General features: G+C 38.7%; 2 protein-coding genes and 2 pseudogenes across 3 annotated transcripts; 3 read left to right on the top strand and 1 right to left on the bottom strand.

Moving 5' to 3' along the window:
• Positions 948–3,960, top strand: LOC109228814 (probable NAD(P)H dehydrogenase (quinone) FQR1-like 3). The gene is made up of 4 exons (XM_019394021.1): positions 948–1,115; positions 1,213–1,306; positions 2,120–2,385; positions 3,548–3,960. Exons 1-4 carry the CDS (start codon positions 1,090–1,092, stop codon positions 3,771–3,773), a joined length of 612 nt encoding a protein of 203 aa, XP_019249566.1. The 5' UTR covers positions 948–1,089; the 3' UTR covers positions 3,774–3,960.
• On the top strand, positions 3,872–5,976 carry LOC109229903 (annotated as a pseudogene).
• Positions 5,962–6,886, top strand: LOC109228813 (annotated as a pseudogene).
• On the bottom strand, positions 7,399–12,186 carry LOC109228812 (leucine-rich repeat receptor-like serine/threonine-protein kinase At1g17230). Of its 2 annotated transcripts, XM_019394020.1 has the most exons (4): positions 8,627–12,186; positions 8,412–8,551; positions 7,938–8,320; positions 7,399–7,682 (listed from the first exon to the last, which is right to left on the bottom strand). In XM_019394020.1, the coding sequence occupies exons 1-4, from the start codon at positions 11,374–11,376 to the stop codon at positions 7,647–7,649; spliced, it is 3,309 nt and encodes a 1,102-aa protein (XP_019249565.1). In that variant the 5' UTR covers positions 11,377–12,186; the 3' UTR covers positions 7,399–7,646. The 2 variants fall into 2 exon arrangements, with proteins under 2 accessions (XP_019249565.1, XP_019249564.1); XM_019394019.1 differs by having other exon boundaries at positions 7,399–7,680; positions 7,937–8,320; positions 8,412–12,186.

The following is a 21,798-nucleotide window of genomic DNA, read 5'->3' as shown; positions in this document are numbered from 1 at the left end:
TTGAATATACATCTTAAACACAATTTGATTTTTAATCATGATAAATTTAAAATGGTTCAGCAAATTAATTAAGTTATTATAATTTGGCAGGACTACACCTCGTTGGTTGTGGATAAAATGAACCAGCAAAAGGAGTAAACAAAAGCTTTAAATGAGGTGCTCTTGCCACGTGGCTGCATCCTTCAGATACGTCTCTAGAGTTCTTACACGCATCCTTCTGCTCCGCTAAGGTCTATTTGAAGGAAAATCATGTACTCCACCAGTTAACTAATTCACTAAAATTAGGGATCGTAAATGAGCGAATTGGACTGAATATGGGCGAGTTAAGATAGATTAAGTCAATACAAAAAAAAAATTTGATGGGGTGGGTTTGCGTGAGCGAGGGGGTAGGGGTGAGTGGTGCAAGAAAAAAAACAGAAAATAATACAATTTTTTTTTGAGGGGGTTTGGGAGGGGAGGGGGGAGGGGCGGAGGGAGGAAATAAGGTGGGTGGGTGATGCAGAAAAACAAAAGAACGGAAATTGAAAATACAAAAAAATAAGAAGTAAAATTGGGGTAATTAAGTAAATTTCTAGATAAGTTGGGTTGAGATCTCTTTTTGTTTTGGGTGAGTTTCATGGGTTGTATTTGGGCTATTTAATGGGTCGGAATGAGCTATAAAAAATAATGGGTTAAATTGGGCTCAACTCAAAATTGACCCATAAGCTAAAATATTTGTATCCAAACCCATTAACTTCTGGGTCGGAAGCTGAATGAGTTTGGCTCAAATTGCCACCCCTAGTCTAAAATCACATGTGTTAGGAAATTTTTATTTTGTGCCTCACATAACTGATACTAATTATGTGACACCTCTTTTTTGTCTCATAATTATATGCGTCCCAAAATTTTGTGGAGCAAGATATATAAGATATGAGTCCACAAATATACCAAGATAAAAAGAGGGCACAAAATAAAATCAGTGTGGGTTATCCATATTCTTTGAATCCACCTACTTGTCCACTTAATTTGGTTTTGGGGAAGAACTGTAGTTAACTTCTTTTTCAATTGAGGGTTTAATTTCCAGCTCTGTAACTATCATCTGATCAAATTATGGCTACAACTAAGGTCTACGTTGTGTAAGTGAAACACAAACACACACACACACACACATTTGCAGTAGCGTCTGCCTTCTCTATGTTTATTGTTTGTTAAGTTGGATGATATTTGATTCAGGTATTACTCTCTTTATGGCCATGTGGAGACTATGGCGCGAGAAATACAACGCGGAGTCAATTCTGTTCAGGGTGTCGAAGCAACTCTTTGGCAGGTTAACTCTACAGCTCAGCCTTGGGAACATATTCTTCAAGTTTCTTCTTTAGCTTAAGCTCCCGTTTGGCCCTAAATTTTGTTTACTCCAATTAAAGATTTAAAGTATTTGTTTATGGAATAAGGTCAGCTTTTGAAAAAAATTTAAAAAAAGTTTTCATGTTCCCAAAAATTGGTTTAGAGCTGTTCTTGGGTGAAATTTCAATTTCAACTTTTCAAAATTATTTTTCTAACACAACTTCAAAAATTATTTTTTCAAGTTCCAACCAAATCCATGTCTAAACACTAGCTAAGTAGTTTCAGTTTAATAGTGAGATTTAAGTTATATACATTAACCGTGACATTTCATAAGTTATATCCATTGTAATTTTTTTAATTATCAGTAACGTTTATGCTTTATAGCAGGATATTTACCTTATTTTTTCAAGGTTATTAATCGATGTCTATTATAGTCAATTATGTGTAATTGCTCAGTCATTAGCCTCGTGTAGTGAAGGTCGTTCAATTGAATCCCCCTTAATCAAAAATTTATAGTGTGCAAGTAGGATAAAAAATAAAGATTTTCTTTTGTGAGTATATACATTTTTTTGAACCCCTTCATATTAGAGAATCTTTTATTGTAGTGACAAAGCTGATTCAAAAATTGCATTAGGTTGCTTGTTTGAATTCCCGTGTGCTATTCTTGCATTTTTTTCCTGATCTCCTTGTTAGAATTTTTTGCCTCCAACGCAGCGATTGGATTATAATTAAGTGCATAAAATTTTAAATTCTATTTATTACTAGTTCCATGAATTTGATTGGTAGATGCATGTAGGTTCCCGAGACACTTCCTGAGCGGATATTGGAGAAGATGAAGGCTCCTAAAAAACCTGATGATGTGCCTGAGATCAGGCCTGAACAGCTCTTGGACGCTGATGGTTTCATTTTTGGTTTCCCTTCTCGTTTCGGTGTGATGGCAGCTCAATTCAAAGCATTTTTTGATGCTTCCAGTGAGATATGGGCCGCTCAAGCATTAGCTGGTAAACCAGCTGGAATCTTTTGGAGTACTGGTTTCCATGGAGGTGGTCAAGAGCTTAGTGCGTGAGTACTTCATCATCTAGTCTCTGCCTTTTAATCTGTGCTCTAGATTCACTGACATCTGTATAGATTCTTGAATTGCATACTATTGACAGGTTACACTCTGGTAAGGGTGGTCAATTGATCACCCTTCGTCGGAAAATTACACTACGTATATAGGTAAAATATTAGGTTTTAGAGATTTTTTTTTTACTTCTTTCAAGTTTGAACACCGTCAGGGAAATTCCACTATTGAGTTTAAGGACTACTATCCTGCTAGATTTAGACGGTGTAGAGTACGAGGGACGGACAAATTTTGAATTTCCCTTCGTGCTTCAACTCGGTATATTTGTGAAAGCTTACAACATTGCTAGATGAATTAGTGGAAAATCTAGAATCTTCCGTTCTGTCAGTAGCGGTATAATTGGTCGGTGGTTTACCGTGGCCCCGATATTGCAAAATATGGATATTCTCCTCTTCATTTCCGCATGTCACATGTAAGGGCATTGAATCCTAGAATTGTGTTCACTAACCGTAGTGAGAAAAGTTCATAGCTCTGCTGTGAGTTCTTTCTGCATAATTTCCAATTTCCAGAGTCTTAAATCTGAATCTAAATGCTAGTAGCTCTATGCTCACCTTTGCTTCTATTCTGTAAGGCCAATTTGCTTTAGCTACCATTTTTGTCCTTTTCTTTCATTTGGAAGGGCAAAAGATCATCACAGCCTTATTCAATTTGATGAGGATATTGCATAAGAACTAAGTTAAGGCCCCTAGCGAGAAGGATAATTATGACGGAACATCTTTTAACGGATATAAGAAATCAACCTCTTGAGATTTCCAGAAGAGAAAACAGACTTCAACCAAAATTGAAAGTTGGTTTTGGGATCTTGTTATTTGTAGAGTGATCAAGTGCTCCCAGAAAGAGACATGCAATGTTCTTCTCTCAAGATAAAACCAGAGGTTTCAATTTAGAGTTTGGGTTGATAAACTCGAATAGGCTGCTGATATCTGCAGCAATATACGTAGCTAGGGGATATATAGCAGATACATGATGGGTTGTTAAATCATTTGGAGAATATAACTAATGTGTTGTGATGTTTGCTTTGGATACTCCTTTCTTCTCTTTTTCGTGACTGATTATATATCCGACAGCTCTTTCATTGACACGAGCGCTTGTTGCTTGCAGACTAACAGCCATTACTCAGTTGGCACATCACGGCATGATATTTGTTCCTCTTGGATATACTTTTGGTAAAGCAATGTTTGAGATGGATGAGGTAAAAGGTGGATCATGCTATGGAGCTGGAACGTATGCTGCAGATGGATCTCGTCAGCCGACTGGACTGGAATACCAACAGGCCTTTCATCAGGGAAAATATATTGCTGAAATTACAAAAAGACTCAGTGATTAGTCACAGAACCAAAGAGCAAAAAGAGAAATAAAACACAATTGAGCAATCTATGACTGAAATGGAAAGAGTCCAGTAAGCTAGACTGTATGCAAGTGTACATGATTGTAAAAGCCTTTAAAGCTGTAGAGAAAAGGTTGAATGTACCATCAGTTATCGTCTTGCTTTGCTTATATTCTGTTATTGATTCTCTTATCGTTGAAATATTAATTGAGCAGCAAGGCTTTATAGCACTAAAACAATGGTTTTCCCATGTGGAAACAATATTGTTATTTCTTAGGAGTATATACAATTACAGGAAAGGGTTTCTTGTTCAAAGAAGGAAAAAGGAGGCGACTGCTATTAGTCTGCTAAAGTATGTAGTGTTTACTCTTTAAGTCAACACAGCGCAAACATAAGGTCCACACAATTCTTAATAGAATATTATGCTACAATTACCAATAACCTCAGTTATTGACATTCAAATTTGCTTAATTACCTTTAAATTATACTCCATGTTTTTTTTTCTAGTTAATAATTTGTTATAAAGTTTATCACTTATATGTGAAGAAAAAAGAGTGGTCATAAGAAAAGAGGAAATGGTTCAACACTTCAACTCAACAAAACAAAAATACCTAATTTCCATATTAACGAGGAACAAATAGATACCTAAACTTTTCCATTTTAGGAGCCAAAAGAAGTGACGAAGAAGTTATGGCGACTCCGTACAACAAAACCAAAATACCTTATTTTTTCCATATTAACGAGGAACAAATAGATACGTAAAATTTTACATTTTAGGAGCCAAAAGAAATGACGAAGAAGTTATGACGACTCCGTACACCCAAGTCCCTCCCGTTCCACGTCACCAACACTTTCCAAAAAACGAGCCCAGTTCTATAACTGTCACCGACGACCGTTACTTCGCAATAACCTACTGGTCTTACTCATCGATAAATGTAACAGCATCAAGCAGCTCAAACAAATCCATGTCTGCTTGCTCCCTACTGGGCTCTTCTTCGACCCATACTCAGCTAGCAAACTCATCGAAGTCTCTGCTTTATAGCATTTCTCATGTCTCGATTATGCCCAGAAAGTGTTTGGTCAAATTTCTCAACCAAATCTCTTCTCTCGGAATGTGCTTATTCGTGCCTATTCTTCTAGCCAGGACCCCATTCAATGTCTCTTGATATTTGTTAATATGCTTTGTGAGGGTCGTGAGCTTCCCAGTAAATTTACTTGCCCATTTGTGATCAAAGCATCTGCCAAGATGAAAGCTTTTCGATTCGGGAAAGGGCTTCATGGAATGGTAGTTAAGGGGATATTTGGTCTTGATATCTTTGCTCTTAATTCATTGATTCATTTTTTTTCTGATTGTGATGTTTAGATGCAGCATACATAGTTTTTGAGAATATGCAGACAGGGGATGTTGTTTCTTGGAATACAATGATATTGGGTTTTGCTGAAGGGGGTTATGAAGATGAGGCGTTGAAGTCGTTCATAGGATTGACGAGGAGAATGTGAAACCTAACGATATGACAATGATGGCACTTTTGTCTGCTTGTGGTAATAAGTTGGATTTGGAGTTTGGTAGATGGGTGCACGCATTTATCGAGAGGAATGGAATTAGGGAGAGCTTAATTTTAAATAATGTGATTCTTGATATGTATATGCAGTGTGGGAGCATTGAGGTTGCAGATTGGACAACCATGCTTGTTGGATATGCTAGGGCGGGACATTTTGATGCAGCGAGAAGGGTATTGAATACCATGCCTAGCCCAGATATTGCTGCTTGGAATGCTCTAATCTCAGCTTATGAGTAGAGTGGTAAACGAGAGGAGGCTTTGGCTGTTTTCAACGAGTTGCAGCTCATCGAGAAGGCAAAACCTGATGAGGTAACACTTGTTTGTACTCTGTCTCAGTTGGGTGCAGTTGATTTAGGTAGGTGGATTTATGTGTATATAAAGAAGCCAGAGATAAAAAATAATCACCTTATTACTGCATTGATCGACATGTATTCCAAGTGTGGGGATGTAGAGAAAGTACTTGAGATATTCCATTCAGTCAACAAAAGAGATATCTTTGTATGGAGTTATGTTGCTCGGACTCTCCGAAAATATCCTCGGGTGTATATCAGATCCTCCAAAAGTAGTGTATTTTTGGAGGATCCGACACGGGTACGGCAGTATTTTGGAGAGTCCGCGTAACATAGGTATGGAGTGCTACGATTGCTGGCTTGGCAATGCATGGGCGTGGCAAGGAAGCAATAAGTTTGTTCTTGAAAATGCAAGAACATAATGTCAAGCCTAATTCTGTAACACTCACAAATGTATCATGTGCTTGCAGCCAGTCAGGGTTGGTGGAGGAGGGGCGGGCAATTTTTAACCAAATGGAAACCATTTACGGGATTGTACCTTGGGTAAAGAATTACACTTGCTTAGTTGATATACTTGGCCGTGCTGGTGAATTGGAAGAAGCTGTGGAGATGATAAATAATATGCCAGTAACCCCTGGTCCATCAGTCTGGGGTGCTCTGTTTGGGGCATGTAGATTACACGGGAATCTTGAACTAGTTGAACATGCTTGTAATCAATTAGTTGAGTTGGAACACAGAAAATCATGGTGCCTACGTACTACTATCCAATATTTATGTGAATTCAGGGAAATGGCACAAGGTTTCTATGTTAAGGACGGTTATGAGGGAATGTGGATTGAAGAAGAACCAGGTTGTAGCTCAATTGAGGTCAATGGTATTGTTCATGAGTTTCTAGTGGGAGATAATGCTCACCCTCTGTTGCAAAAAAATCTATGCAAATTTGGATGAGATTGCAGCTAGACTGAAGTCTGTAGGTTACGTTTACAACTAGTCCCAAGTAATGCAACTTATTCAAGAAGAAGAAGATATGCAGGAGCAAGCCCTAAATCTTCACAGTGAGAGGCTAGCTATGGCATTTGGACTTATCGGTGCGACTCCATCTCAACCAATTCGTATCGTGAAGAATCTACGTGTTTGTGGGGACTACCACGCTGTTGCCAAGATTCTCTCCAAGCTTTATGATCGAGAAATACTATTGAGGGATCGCTACCGATTCCATCATTTTTAAGAGGGGAATTGCTCATGTAAGGACTACTGGTGAGTGTTAGAATTGACTGCATAGTGAACTGTAGAGAGACCTGTCGTTCATTTTTTTATATATTGCCTCCCTATGGAACTAATAGCTCAGGTAAGATGTTCAGATGATTGGGGATGTGTTGTTAATTTAGCATGTAGATGAAATTGATGCAGACTGGAGACACCAATTTAGTAACTGTATAAATAGCAATCAAGGTTATTTCATACGGTTAGTCTACCTCAAACCTTCAAACATTGGATGATTATTAACTTGCCTTAGTAACATAACATTCACATCGATGCAAAGTGAGACAAGAATGAAAAGTACCAATGAAGGTAAGGTAGCATAGGTCAAACTGTACTTTTTTCCTGGGCAGATCTCTCTTCCAGTTACAAGTTGCAAGAGTAGTCTCAATGATACTTTACTTGAAAGGAACTTTTGTCATAAATGTTACGTCAGATATGGTCAAACTTATACTATCTATTAATTCAAGCAGAAATAACATAACCAAGAATGCCGAATCTGGCAATAGGAGCTTTCAGAAGTAACCAACTGATTAGTAACTTAAGGAGTGATTACAATTAGGCAGTTAATGTGCAGACGGATAACAGATGTGGACATCAGAGAAATAGATAAGAAATTTCAAGAATTATTAGGTGGGGAGTATGATACCAGTGTAGTTGTGTACATGAATAATGAGATGCTTCTAACTCTATTACTCTATTCTGCTTAAAATCAATGAGGGAGAATTTGGCAGCTTGAGACAGGCACAACTTCTGCAAGCTCATTTTCTATATTGGTCTATGGTTCCACAGAACCTGCAAATAAAATAATGTGCTTGCATTTTAGTTCTCTGAGGATGACTATTTGAATCTAAATTATCAGACATGAAAAACATGAATACACAAATGCCACTGAATATGCAAACTGGTTCCTGTTAGTAAGTATATATGTATGTGATTTGGCTATTTTCCTTTGTGAGCATCCACTGAATATTGAATAATTCCTTTTGATGGTTAACTAAATTTAGAATTATGTAATGGAAAGGAGATAGAGGAAATTGTATTTATGCACCTTTTTTTGCATCAGTCTCACTCAGAGGAGTTTCTGATGTTGGAGATGGTGGTGAAGTGCTAACAGATTCCCTGGCATCAATCAACATCGAGATCACTTCTCGCATTGTAGGCCTATTGGCAGGGGATGTATTGGTACAGAAAAGAGCAATCCTGAGAACTAACGACATCTCCTCACTTGTTCTTTCCACACTAAGATCCAGTCTTTTGTCATAAATCTCAGATATTGCCACTCCTTCTTGAATTGATCTCCTCACCCAAGTCACCAAATCACCTCCTTGATCAAGGGGTTGAACTGGAGACCTACCAGTAACCAATTCCAGCAAAACAACCCCAAAACTATAGATGTCACATTTCTCTGTCACTTTCATTGTGTATGCATATTCTGAAAAAAAATAATCAAGAAACTAGTCAACTTCTCTACCTATGGACTGCTGAATAAAGAGTATCATTAAGTGACTAAAAACCAGTCTTACCGGGGGCAATATAGCCGTATGAACCAGCAACCGCAGACATGGATTTTGAGTAAGGAAAGTCAATTAGCTTTGCCAAGCCAAAGTCTCCAACATGTGCCTCCAGCAGTTCATCCAACAAAATATTGTTCGACTTTATATCCCTGTGAATGATATGTGGCTTACAGTCATGGTGCAGATAGCTTAAACCCTCAGCAGCTCCTAGTGCAATTTTGTACCTGGTATTCCAATTTAGCAAGCTAGTAGTCTTATTCCCGTGAAGTACTTCGCCAAGGCTTCCGTTTACCATGTACTCATATAAGAGAAGATTGCAATCTTGGTGGTAGCAGAAACCAAATAGCTTTACAATATTTCTGTGATTTATTTTTCCAAGAGTAGATAATTCAGCGTGGAAGCTGCTATCAACGCTTTCCCCTTCTCCTCGGGACTTCAACTTTTTAACTGCAACAAATTCACCATCAGCCATAGTAGCTTTGTAGACAGTGCCACAAGCTCCCTTTCCTATGATTGCACTGTCTGAGAAATTCCCAGTCGCTTCAACAAGGTCCTGATATGTGAACCCTTTTCGTGGAAAGTAATGATCATTCAAGGAATCAGGCTTTACTTGATTGTCCAGTGAAACAAAAGTTGTCCTGTGGCGGCCTCTAATGACCCTAAGTATAAGTGCAATGAATATCAAAGAGATCGTCCCAACAGTTGCACAAACAACAGTAACTATTTTTTCTCTAGAAGAACGATGATTCAACCAGGTTGAATTCGGTGCACTCAAAGGGGCTGGAGAAGGATCACAATGGCTAGAATCCAATGTGCACAGCCCAACATTTCCAGCAAAGTTGCTGGAGTCCATCCTTCTAAAGGCAGGTGTATTTGGTACTGATCCGACAAGATTATTGTTAGAAAGGTTGCATACTATCAGGCTCATCAACTGCCCAATTGAAGTTGGAATCTCACCAATAAGCTGGTTGTCATTTAAGTACAATGTTTCAAGCATTTGCAAGTTCCCAAGGTTGCTAGGAATTGATCCATTGAGAGCGTTGTGACTGAGATTGAGAGAAATCTGCAGAGTCCCAAGTTGGCCAAGTTCAACGGGAATACTACCAGAGAAAAAGTTTCCTCCCATCTCCAACTCAGTAAGTCGTACTAGACCACCTAAGCCACTTGGTATCTGTCCACTAAACTCATTATCAGATAGCTTAAGCAGTTCCAGGTTCACTAGATTGCCAAGTTCACCCGGGAGAGTTCCAGCGAACAAGTTGTTGCTAAGATCAAGCCGCTGGAGCTTTATACAATTCCCTAGCTCATGTGGAATCTCACCAGAGAACTGATTGGAGGAGATATTAAAAGCAACAAGCTTCACAAGTTTTCCAATATCAGGAGGAATTTGCCCGAAAAAGTAATTACGTGACAAGAGCAACCTCTCTAACTTTCTAAGGTTGCCTACCTCAGGTGGTAGCATTCCAGAAAATCTGTTATGAAAAAGCTCAAGAGCAGAAAGGTTCTGAAGCTTGCAGATATCAACAGAGAAGCTACCAGTGAGCAGGTTATCTCCTAGCATTAGCTGTTCTATGGACTTGCAAGTTTTTAGGCCATAAGGTATATTGCCTGACAACTTGTTAGACCCGAGGCTCAGAAATGTTAGTTTCTGAAACTGACAAAGGTTTGAAGGTATGCTTCCTTCAAGATTATTCTTGGACAAATCCATGACAGAGAGGTTGCTTTTGAGGCCAATGAATCGAGGAATATGACCTTCGAGTTGATTGTCAAAAAGTTGTAGATTTTCCAAGAATTCAAGATACTGAAACTCATATGGAATTCTACCTGTCAAATTGTTTATAGACAAGTCCAAATTCTTCAGCAACTTCAACTTTCCAAGTTCCTTTGGAATCTTCCCATGTAGTCTGTTTTCGAAAAGGTGAAGCAACCTCAGGTTTGAAAGTAGGCCCAAGCTTTTGGGAATGTATCCACTCAACTGATTTTCGGATAAATCAATCTCAGCTGCACTCAAACAGTTTCCCAATTCCCATGGAATTGTTCCATTTAACTGATTGGTGTAAATGTAAAGCCTTCTCAGATTAGTTAACTTTCCAATCTCTTTAGGAAGTGGTCCAGTGAAGGAATTCTCATGCAAAGCAAGTAATTCTAAATTACTGAAGTTTCCAATCTCAGGAGGAATTGCACCAAAGAAAAAGTTAGCCCAAAGAATTAAGTTGGTGAGACTCTTTAACTTTTGAAGCTCTATTGGGAAAGACCCTTCTAGCCTATTCTCTGCTACCCCAAGAATTTGTAAACTTTCACATTCACTAATTTCTGCAGGAATAGGGCCAGACAAATAATTGCGACCGGCTCTGATAATTCTAAGCCTTTTCAATTTACCTATAGAATCAGGGATTTGTCCAGTGAGATTGTTACTGTAAATAACAAGCTCCTCGAGTTGTGACAAGTTTCCAATGTCCTCAGGGATTTCACCATAAATGTAATTCTCACATAAGTAAAGTTGTGTAAGGGAGCTAATATTGCATAGTTGGACAGGAAACTCCACATTGAACCTGTTGGTGCAAAGGTTCAATTTTTCCAAACTTTGACACAGTGCAAAATCATCAGGAATGTGGCCAGAAATGAAATTTGTTGACACATTCAATTTAGTCAAGTAAGGAAGCTTACAAATGCTAGAAGATAAACTACCAGTTAAGTTGAGGCGATCGAGACTGAGAGAAATCACCTGACCATTTTTGCTACACTCAACACCATTCCAATTGCATGGACTCAAATCTGAAGAATTCCAACTCTCAAGATTATTATAAGGGTCATTAAGGGATTTTCTGAATTCCAAAAGAATAAGCCCCTCTTCATTTAAAGATTGACCAAAGCTAGCAATGAAATGAATCAACAACACCAAAAACAAATGCTGTTGAATAACAGAGTTCCTATGGTTTGCCATTTCCAAGAATAAAAGGCATATAAATGACATGCTTTTTAGTTTGCTGAAGTCATGTCATTTTTATGGATTGAATTATGGAACTTCTTAGTATGGCAATGCTCAAAAAGTTGTAGCAGAGCTAATGGCAGACCAAGAAACAGATACTATTAAATAAGTTCGAGATTGCAGGTCCCATAATAAGGAAATTATATTAGAGCCCCAAACTCGAGAAGAAAAATGAAAACATGAAATTCTTGAGATTGCAGGTCACAAGAAATAGTGCTAGGCAAGACATGCAAAAATGGGGTTTAGCTATAATAAATACTTGAGCAAAGTGAGAAAATTAAATAAAAGGATAGAAAAAAGAAAATTGACAGAGAAAAAAAGAAGTTTGATTGATTGATAAGGAAAGAAGAAGAGATGGAGAGCCAAAGGTCACAATTGAAAGGAGAGTCAACTAGTAGAACTTTACAGCAGTGAAAGAATGGAAGCAGTAGCAGTAGTACATGTGAGTGTGATATGTGAATGAATGCAACTACTAAATGTACTCTGTAATAACTCCTTAACCACTTGTTTCATCTTCTTTTTGCTGCTTATTCCAGCTCCTCCACCTTATTCTTCCTGTAATTCTGAATATCATCATTTCTTTCTCTAGTTGGTCCCAAATAGTCTGTTGCTTTATACAATGTAAGTGTTGTTGTGATAAAGAGAGATAGAGATTGGTCATGAAAATTTCTTGGATACATCTGTTACCCAACTTTTCTAAGCCTAACAATATGGAATTATATCAAATGAAATGAAATTCTTGCCCACTAGGATTCCTGGGATTTTCGACCTTCTCTTTGTTACCTTTTTTCCCATACTTTCTTTTATTTATAATCGTAGTATTCGAGCTAACTTGCACACATCTCGACTAATTACATAGGATCAGTAGCGAAGTTAGATAATTCAATAAGGGTGTTCAAACACCCTTTGCTAGTGGGCCACGTAAGAGTATTCAAAAGTCTATTTTTTAATCAATAACAAGTACTAATATCTTTCCTATGCACAATATAATTTTTGGGCGAAGAGTGTTCAGTTAACCACCCTTGGCCATACATAGCTTCGCCTGTGCATTGGATATATATTTTATCTCCTACCTTCATAGATACCGTCTAATTTGGTCCACCAAAATCTAAACTAATGAAAAGAGACATCACCTACTCCCTCTATTCCAGTTTATGTGAACATTTTTTTTTTTGGTCCGTTCAAAAAATAATGACCTCTTTCTAAATATGGAAACAATTTAGATTAAATTTCCAATTCGACCCTTAATGAGAAGCTTTTATAACCACACAAATACTCTGGATCCCTTTTTGACTTGTTTAGGACCACAAATTCTAAAAGTATTCATTTTTTCTTAGACTCCATGCACAGTCAAACAGGTTCACATAAATTGAAACGAAGGGAGCAGTATTTTGCCTCAGGTGAAATTTTAATATGAAAATTAACCCATTTCATTGAGCGTGCATTTTTGTGACTAACTTTTTGGCTGTTGTTTATCTTTTTACTGTTGGAAACTTGGAAGTAGTCTACAAACGTCATGATATCTTTAAAGACTAGTGATATACCCCATTAGTAGTGGGTGGATGAATTGGAAAATGTAATGTGTTGTTACATTGTATCCTACCACCACAAGCCAAACTTTCAGTAATGGGTTTGGCAGAACAAGAATTGGTTCACATTAATTAAAAAGTTCAAACAATTTTGTCTCATCTCAAATAATTTTTTCAGTTAATCAGCTAAGAATTGGTATTCTCATGGTAGGCACACATCAAAAGTTATAACAATCTCGTCTCATCTCAAATGACGCCAAATAATTTCAGTTAACCATCACTCGTGATTGATGACCCGGACTAAATTTTAAATAATTATTAGATCGTCAAAATTATTTTTTAGCAAAATTTTTTTACTCGTACCTTTTATTTTCGGCACAGGTATCAAAAAATATTATTTGATACCACTATTAATATATAATATTTGATTAAATTATTCTTATTTCTTCCATAAAGAAGAAATTAATGACTATATGCCTTCTTAGTATAGTAATGTTGGAATGAAAAAAAGTTAATTGGTTGTCTAAAGTAATTAATATTTTAGACCAAATTTTTTTAATATTAAAGTAACGTAACACATAAAAAGAACCGGAAAGAGTATATCATATTTACTCGCTTTTAAATATCTAACCGAAGGTAAGAGGGAAAGTTAAACTGTCGTATTGAGGTTAGTTCCTTTAGTTTTCTGGTGTGATCTTCCTTTAGGCTAAATAAATATTTATGAGTTAAATAATTTTTTGTGTAGCATGTAGTCGTTACTTTAGGCCAAGTATTTTTAGGTATAACATTTTGTAGTTTCTACTACTACAATCTTTTACATGGGAAAACAACTCATTTCGCATAATTTTCACAATGGAGCATGTAAAAAATATTGCTCAATATACCTTATCCGTCAAGAATTGATAAAAGTGAGAACCGAGTTGGATAATTTATACTCCCTCCGTTTCATATTAGATGAGGTACTTTCCTTTTTAGTCTGTTCCAAAACAAATGACACATTTCTAAATTTGGAAATAATTCAACTTTAAACTTTTCATTTTTACCCATTTACCCTCAATGAGAAGTTTTTATAGCCACACAAATGTCATGGCCCCACAAACCTATTATCCCTTAAGCTTTTAAGACCACAAGTTTCAAAAGTCTTCTTCTTTTTTCTTAAACTCCGTGCCGAGTCAAACTATCTCATCTAATATGAAACCGAGAGAGTATATGTTAACCATCACTGAATATTAGCTATTGTGCACAAAGAGCAAACGTGGAAGCATTTTCTTGTCATATTCCAAGAGCACACAAAAGATAATACAACAATAGCATATGATAATAATAACAACATTCAACAATAATAATAACAAGAATACCGATAAGAAAAGTAAATAATTGAACATGCATGTTGTGTTAAAGACTTCTGTTAATACGACTGAACTGTGTTGGTGATGTCATCCATATCGTACTACACAGCGGAATAATACTATTGTTTATATGTAATCCAATTCTTGAATTATATATATGGTCCACTCTCTGGAATATTGCGGCTCTATTTTCCTCCTCTATTTGCTTCCAAAAGTTAGTTGTTTTCTCCAGTATATTTCTTCTTTCTTTAGCACTTTCTGCATGCGCAAGTCTGTGCTGCTTCCTATTTAAAGGGTTTGTGCAAATTGAGAAATCCAACGGTCGTGTTTACCAGGGTCGGATTTATAACCCTAATTTGAGAGCACGTGAACCCATAGTTTCATCGTCAAATTAGGTCTTTTATGTATGTATTTTCTAGAATTAGTCTAATATTATCTGTTGGCACTCATGCTCCAGAAGATTGAATGGTACACTTGGTTGAATATTGGGTAATTTATGCTAAAGAATAGGGATTGAACTTAGTACTTTTTTTTTTTTGTACTTTTTTAGTGGTGCACCTATGTTTATTAATAAATTCTAGATCCGCCTCTGGTGTTGACCCTTGAGAGTGAGATGATTAAAAATGAAGAGTTGATCATGCAAAGTCCTAAATGTTATCTTGGGTTATTGAGTTATATTTATGAAAATACTTACGATTTGGATTGTTATTACCCATGTATTAATGGATTTAAAATTGTCTTGGACGTCTATCCAAAAGATGCATTAAGTTGGACTAATTTGAGGTTTGAGTAAATTTCACTTAATCGCCTGACATTTTGTGTTACGAAAAGTAATATCTCATTCACCTACGTGTTGAGATAGAGTATCCCCTTGAGCTTAAGTAAATTAAAGCTCAAAATATGATATTCATTGGAGGAATTTTTTAAATAAAAAAAAGGCAATAGGAGCAATTTCAAGATGTCAAAAATTACCTCTAATTAGTATGAAGTATAGCAAGGTAAGTATGTTTATTCAATAGTTTTAAATTAAAATTCTACACCACTGTTTTCTATTTTAATTTTGAGAAGCCTCATTTTCTTAGGATTATTTTCATACATTTGTTAATTTTTTTTATATATCTTGATTCTACTTTTTGTTGTTTCTATTATTGTTTTGTTAGTATTGAAAATGCACTTTAGTTTGTCAATTTTGTGTAAAACTTTATTCTTATGTATTCCGAAGTCTAATTATTTGAAAATATTTCGCCAACAATTATTTTAAAAACAAAATGTCACAAAGGTTGACCTGAATAATTTTATGTTGCTGGAATCTGGATTTGCTGTATTATGTACTCTCTCTTTTTGACGCTTATGGTTACATACAACAGTAAACGATATGATAGTCCCCATTATTCACAGTATAAGCAAACTTTCGATTGGTGCAACGAGTTTCTTCTAGAATGGTAGAAATTAAATGAGGGTTTATTTTTGTCAGTACTGTTATATATAATGGACCAACTCGTTTTGATTTTGGAGTCGCCTTTGTCAGAAAACGATTTACCCTTTAATGTGGGGCTTTTCAATATAAATTTGAATATAATCGAGCCCTTGTTTGATTCAAAAGATATTGGAACCTTATTGAACAAATCAATCAAAGAAAATAAATGGGTAAATCTCAGTTAAACATAATAAACTCTAGAACAGAAGACACAAGTAATGAACACGATGGAAAGTATTTGTTGATCTTATGAAAAAGGCGGTAATTGTACAGTGAGAATGACAATCTTCAATATAGGAGAGATTTTACAAGTTTTGCTTTCAACTGAAAAGGTCCAAAAAACCGAAGAAGATCCCCCTACTAGGTATTTTCTCCACTATATATAAGGGCTAACTCCTTTCTGCACCCTAGAAAACATACCCTAGGGAATATTCGTGAGAATATTCCAAATACCCCTTATTGGGCCTACACTACTGCAACAACTATTCGTCCTCTATCCGCTATCTGTCGTCCCTCGTAGGGCGTCCCGCTTATGAAGATCTCATCTTCCGTTGCCTTTGTCAAATGGCTGTGGTCGTCCAAATTTGGGCTCATACAGTTAGTCCCTCCGCTTGTCGAGGTCGCAATTTGGTGCGTCCTTGATAAGCGGACACCGTCCATCCTTCGTGGAGAAATTTGGTTTCACGGAGCGTAATGACTTGGCCAACACTGGGGGGCTAACGTGCTTAACAAGACTCTGGTGGTGTGTCTTATCGGGAAATGACGTCATCTCCATATGCGTCATCATTATGCGTGTTTTCGAGACAGGGGCTGATGGCTTATCGCTTCGGTTTCGGTGCCATCCTGCAGTCTTTCACCTCGATTCCGGTGCTACTCTGCAGCCTTTCACTTTGATTCCGATGTTACCCAATCCTATAAATAGGGGAGGGTTTGTTTTTTCAAAAATTCTTGGCCATTTCATCTCTTGCCCTTCTTTCATACCTCTCCCGTGTTAACGTTTTCTTTGCTTCTTCTTCTTCTTCTTCTTCCCTTTTTCGTTCTTAGCCCTCTCTTTCATTTACCATATTATCGCCGGGGAGATGCCTAGATCACATCGGTCTCGAGAAGGGGTTTCTGACGCCACTCCGATATCCGTGGCGCCCCCTTTTAGCGCTGAGGGCATGATGGCGGAGGAAGGGGATAGCTTCCCTACCGTTGAGGAGTTGTTGCCGAGACACCCTATGTATCAAAGTGATTTTCTCAAAGATCCTCCTCCTACTCCTATCCCTGTATTCTCCGAAATGGAGCAAGTTCACATCGATGCTCTCCGTGCAAAGTATAACATCCCTCCCCACGTTGATATGGTTCCAGCTGGAAGGGATTTTATGGAAGCTCATAGGCCTGGGTACTGTGCCTTTTATGAGTACCCATTTGTGATCGGTCATTCCTTCCCCCTTCTTCCGTTAGCGGAGGAATTTTGTCAATTCTACCAGATCTGCCCGGCTCAACTTTCTCCGTATACGCTTAAAATACTCCTGCTGCTGACAAAATACGCGGAGTTGGCGGGGTGTGAGGTTACGGTTCACCCCCTTTTGCACTTATTTTCACCCAGCTTTCACAGGGGTACCATGGTGCATTTGAGGCACCGTGGGGCAAAAGGGCTGGTAGTTGGGACCGACGACCGGGCGAGTCGTAAGTTTTGGCACAAGTACTTCTTCGTCAGAACTGCCCACATCGTGTCTGACCCTGCTAGGTTCCCAGAGCGACGGAATGAGAAACGTGAGTGTCACCACTTATTTTACTTTTTTTTTTCTTGTTTCTTCTTCATTTACCTTAGTGTTTGTTTATCTCTCGTTTGCAGCTATGGGACGCCCACCTCGCCCTATTGTAGGTATAAGGGATTAGGTAGCCCGTCTGTTCCCCCATGCAGTGGAGACTCAAGACTGGCCTGCTTTCGAAAAATGCTTCGGGCCGAGAGTCTCATCTGGTAAGTGCTTTCCCTTATATCACTTGTTGATTGTATGCCGTTGCTTATTGATACAACTTTTTTCGATAACAGGTCGGGGAGCTTCTAGGCATAGGGCCCCAGTCCCTGCATTTCGACAGGCTGTTGCTGCTGCAGGGATGTAGTTTACACTGAGCGAGTCCGTCTGGGAGGGTCGGGCTAAACCGATACAGATAGGAGATCATTCTCGCGAGATGGTCGTGAGGGAAGAGACCTCTTCCGTGCCGGTCCATCACCCCGCAGACTAATTCTCTAATGGGGATAAGTCATTCCAGAGGAAAAGGAGGAGAGTGGAGCTCGGGAAAGAGGTGGCCGTGGACGCTGGTAGGAGCAAGATGGGTGCTTCGCGGACGACACCTGTGCCCTCATTTATGGCCGATGCTATTGCGGCGGGGAGGTCCCCTCAAACGGAAGGGGTATACCTAGGAGGTGGTTCCGTGCGTTCCGCTGAGGGTGGCGCATCTTCTAACGTCGGAGGGAGCCTACGTGTCGAAGGCGATGGCTCGGGTTCGGATGTCGACCCGGCAGACGTTCGCGAATTTTTAGAGTGCCACACTCATGTGGAGGTTAGGATGGAGGGCTCTGATCGGCATATAGTTATCCCTGGGGACTATAACATGTTGTCTAACTGTGATCAAGTGGCGTCTGTTTTAGCCCCTTTATGTGCCGTCCCCGAGAGTGAGGCTCTTAAAACGATGAACGACACAGAATTGTCCCGGAGCATCGCCGGCATGGCCTTGCGGGTAGATATCTTTCTCTTCCATTTCGTCGTTGGGTTCGCGCTACTATTTTTGGACTATCTTTTTGTTTTGACTTTTTCTTGTTGTACCAGACCCTTATCATGGAGATTGAATGCGAGCACCGGGAAGTAAGAGGACGACCGTCTATGAGAAGATGTTCTCCAAATATCAGGAATATCGCACCAAGCGTCGTGCGATGGCCGACATCTACCATCAGGACCTTAAGTTCTAACTGTTCCGTGAAGGGCTTAAACAGAGTGAGGACCAACTGGCGCGCAAGGTCAAGGAGCTGAGAGTGCGAGACGAGGATCTCATGAAGGTCGTTGCCTGCAATAGTGAACTCGAAATGTCCCTCAAGACTAAGGAAGATGAGCTCGAATTAAGTAGAGGGGTGATGGATGAGAATACCGACCTGCAAGAAAGGGTGGCCAGTCTGACCACTGAATTGGGTATAAGGCGGTGGAGATCGACGGTCTTAAGGGCGAGTTGAGTGTGAGCACTGATAGATTGGAGACCGTTATCTGAAGCGGCGGTGTTGGAAGATACCCTTTGCGTCTGTACGTCGGAGCGGACCAAGGAGAAGGAGGCGTTTGAGCTTAAGGTAGCGGGGCTCGAGGGGCGTGTAAAGGAGCTGGAGGCGGAGTTATCCACAATGACCGGGCATGTGGCGTCACTGAGGGCGGAAGACATGCGCTGAAACTCGCAACCTTCTACGTCTCGTGCTTCAGCCGATCCTGGTGTGCCTCGTCGTTTATATGAGTTGTGGGTTCATGCCGAGGCCAAGCTCGATGTTTACAAGGCTCTTCATGCTGAGGGGAGGGCGTCTGAAGCCGAGCTTCAGGATGTGCGTGCCAAAGCTCATGCAGCTCATGAGGCATGCGGGTACGACCCTCTTTCGCCTGATGGGGATGACATCAATTATGATGATGCAAACCGTCTTGCTTCCGACTCTTGGTATGAAGATGTGTATGGTACCGCGGATGCTGCATAATAATAATTTTTTTTGTTTGTACTTACTTTTGTCGTAGGATTTTTGCAAGGGCGTCTTTGAGCCCATTGTAAAGATAGGTGCCAGTAACAATTTGTCGTAATGAAGAAATTGTTTTGTTGATTCGGTGGTAACCTTTGTAATTTTCATGGCACTCTGGGCATTTGTCGGACTGTCAAATCGATTTTATTTCGAGTGAGGTCGGACTCCTTCTTTTTTTTTTATTTTTTTTTAATTTTTTTTGTCGATGGCCTTAGCCAATGGGATGTTACTTTCGAGCTGGCGTCGAAGTAGTATCCCGTCGTAGTTCGAGCAAGGTCGAACACGTTTCTTAATCGATGGCCTTAGCCAATGGGATGTTACTTTCGAGCTGGTGTCGAAGTAGTATCCCGTCGTAGTTCGAGCGAGGTCGAACACGTTTCTTAGTCGATGGCCTTAGCCGGTGGGATGTTACTTTCGAGCTGGTGTCGAAGTAGTATCCTGTCGTAGTTCGAGCGAGGTCGAACATGTTTCTTAGTCGATGGCCTTAGCCAGTGGGTGTTGATACCCAATTTTCCATGTATATTTTTTATATGCAAAATACCTTCCAAATAGTATATGTATGTATATATAATTATGTCCAAGGGTTTTCCTATGTTTCCTTAATTTTTTAAAGATTCTTAAATCAATTTTATTGCCCTATTTTAATCAAGAAAAACCCAATAAGTATTCCCCAAATTGTCATTTTGGCAATTCACTTGTTGGATTCTCATATTTATACTAAAATATAGCTAACACAATTTTTGCTTATTTTTACAAATTTATTTAGTATTTTTAAAGCTAAATTGCATATAATTGCAATATTAGCCTATTTTAAGATTTAATCGTGTTTGCAATTGTAAAATTGACCCCAGTAATTTTATTTTCTTAATTATATATTATTAATCATTGTAGTACCTTTAATTTATTTTCAAGAATCATTTCACTATTTTTTATAAAAAAAATAAGGGAAAAGTGACTATTTAAATACTAGCCCCATTTATTTCAATTGTAGCCTTAAATCAACCCCCAATTGAACCCAATTTCAATTTCAATTATCCAGCCCAATTCCTAAAATTACCCGACCCACGACCCTTTAAAATAACCCACCCGGTCCCCCTTTTAATCCCAGCCGTTGATCTAACAGATCAACGGCTCACACTCTTCCTTTCCTTTTTAATTTAACAATACCCCCCAAACCCTACTGATTTCTCACCGGTAGCCGCCCCTGGATTCCTCCTCTCCCAAATTCTCTCTCAGAAACCCTAGCCGCCTCCCTCTATTTCCACCCTAAAGCCACCGGAATCTATGGCTTCCGAGGCCATGAAGTCTTATACCGACCTCCTATGATTCCTACACGCCTGGTTTTTGAAGATTCAAGGCCTGACCATGAAGAAGCTTGGTCCAGGCTTCGTTTAATTCGAGTTCTATGGCCGTCTCCGGCCTTGGTCCGGCATGCCATGGCTGTTCGAGCCTGATTTCGACTTTCCCTGCTTAGATCAACGACTTTCCAAGCCTTTCTCACCATTTGGGTTCCTTTGAAACCCTAGCTCTTGAGGTTCTTCTGATTTCTTTAGATCCGTTCTAGATTCGTGTTTTCCCTGAGCTTTTAAACAGTTTCTCGAGGTTTTTCTGAAAAAACTATGCTTTCGAAACCTTTGTTCCGATTTAGGGTTTTTTGAGTTACTTAGATGTTATCTGATTTTTTTTTCTTTTTCTCTTATGTGTTTCTTCTACTATGTTTCTTATTAGTTTCTCCTACAGTGTTTCTTTATATGTTTCTTCTATCATGTTCTTATTAGTTTCTTTTACTATGTTTTTATATGTTTCTCCTACTGTGTTCTTATTAGTTTCCTCTACTAGGTTTCTTTGTATGTTTCCTCTACTGTGTTCTTACCAGTTCTTCTACTGTGTTTCGCATATTGTTCTTTTACTATATTTCTCATGAGTTTCTGCTACTGAAAGAGCATGTTAAAGGTCTCAGTTCTTTTCTGAGACCTCTGAACTTGTTTCGTTAGTATCTTCTTCCTTAATTACTTGTCTTTGCATCTCTGTACTCGATGGATGGTAGGGATCCTAAATTTAGGGATTCATTCGAGTTTTGAGACCATTGGCTATGTGGTTTACTTGTTCTTTATCTCTGAACTTGGTTGATTTTAAAACCCTAACCTCTTTGGACCTATTTCGAGTTTCTGAAATCTATTACTTAATTAGGCTTCAAAATCTTTGTTTTGACATTTGTTTCTCTGTATGGTTCTGATTCCCTGCTAAACTCTTCTAAAATCTTTCTACTGGACCCTTTGTATGCTATTTGATACTCTC

The sequence above is a fragment of the Nicotiana attenuata genome, chromosome 7, assembly GCF_001879085.1.
Source record: "Nicotiana attenuata strain UT chromosome 7, NIATTr2, whole genome shotgun sequence".
NCBI lineage: Eukaryota > Viridiplantae > Streptophyta > Magnoliopsida > Solanales > Solanaceae > Nicotiana > Nicotiana attenuata.
This window is presented reverse-complemented; position numbering and strand designations above follow the sequence as displayed.

What these genes read in the sequence shown, in the direction of transcription:
- LOC109228814 (XM_019394021.1), top strand. Translation starts at nt 1,090, where the DNA reads ATGGCTACAACTAAGGTCTACGTTGT. An exon ending in TCGAAGCAACTCTTTGGCAG is followed by an intron (nt 1,307 to 2,119) that starts GTTAACTCTACA and finishes AGATGCATGTAG; the next exon opens with GTTCCCGAGACACTTCCTGA. An exon ending in GGTGGTCAAGAGCTTAGTGC is followed by an intron (nt 2,386 to 3,547) that starts GTGAGTACTTCA and finishes TGTTGCTTGCAG; the next exon opens with ACTAACAGCCATTACTCAGT.
- LOC109228812 (XM_019394019.1), bottom strand. Translation starts at nt 11,376, where the DNA reads ATGTCATTTATATGCCTTTTATTCTTGGAAATGGCAAACCATAGGAAC. An exon ending in ATACGGCTATATTGCCCCCG is followed by an intron (nt 8,321 to 8,411) that starts GTAAGACTGGTT and finishes ATTTTTTTTCAG; the next exon opens with AATATGCATACACAATGAAA.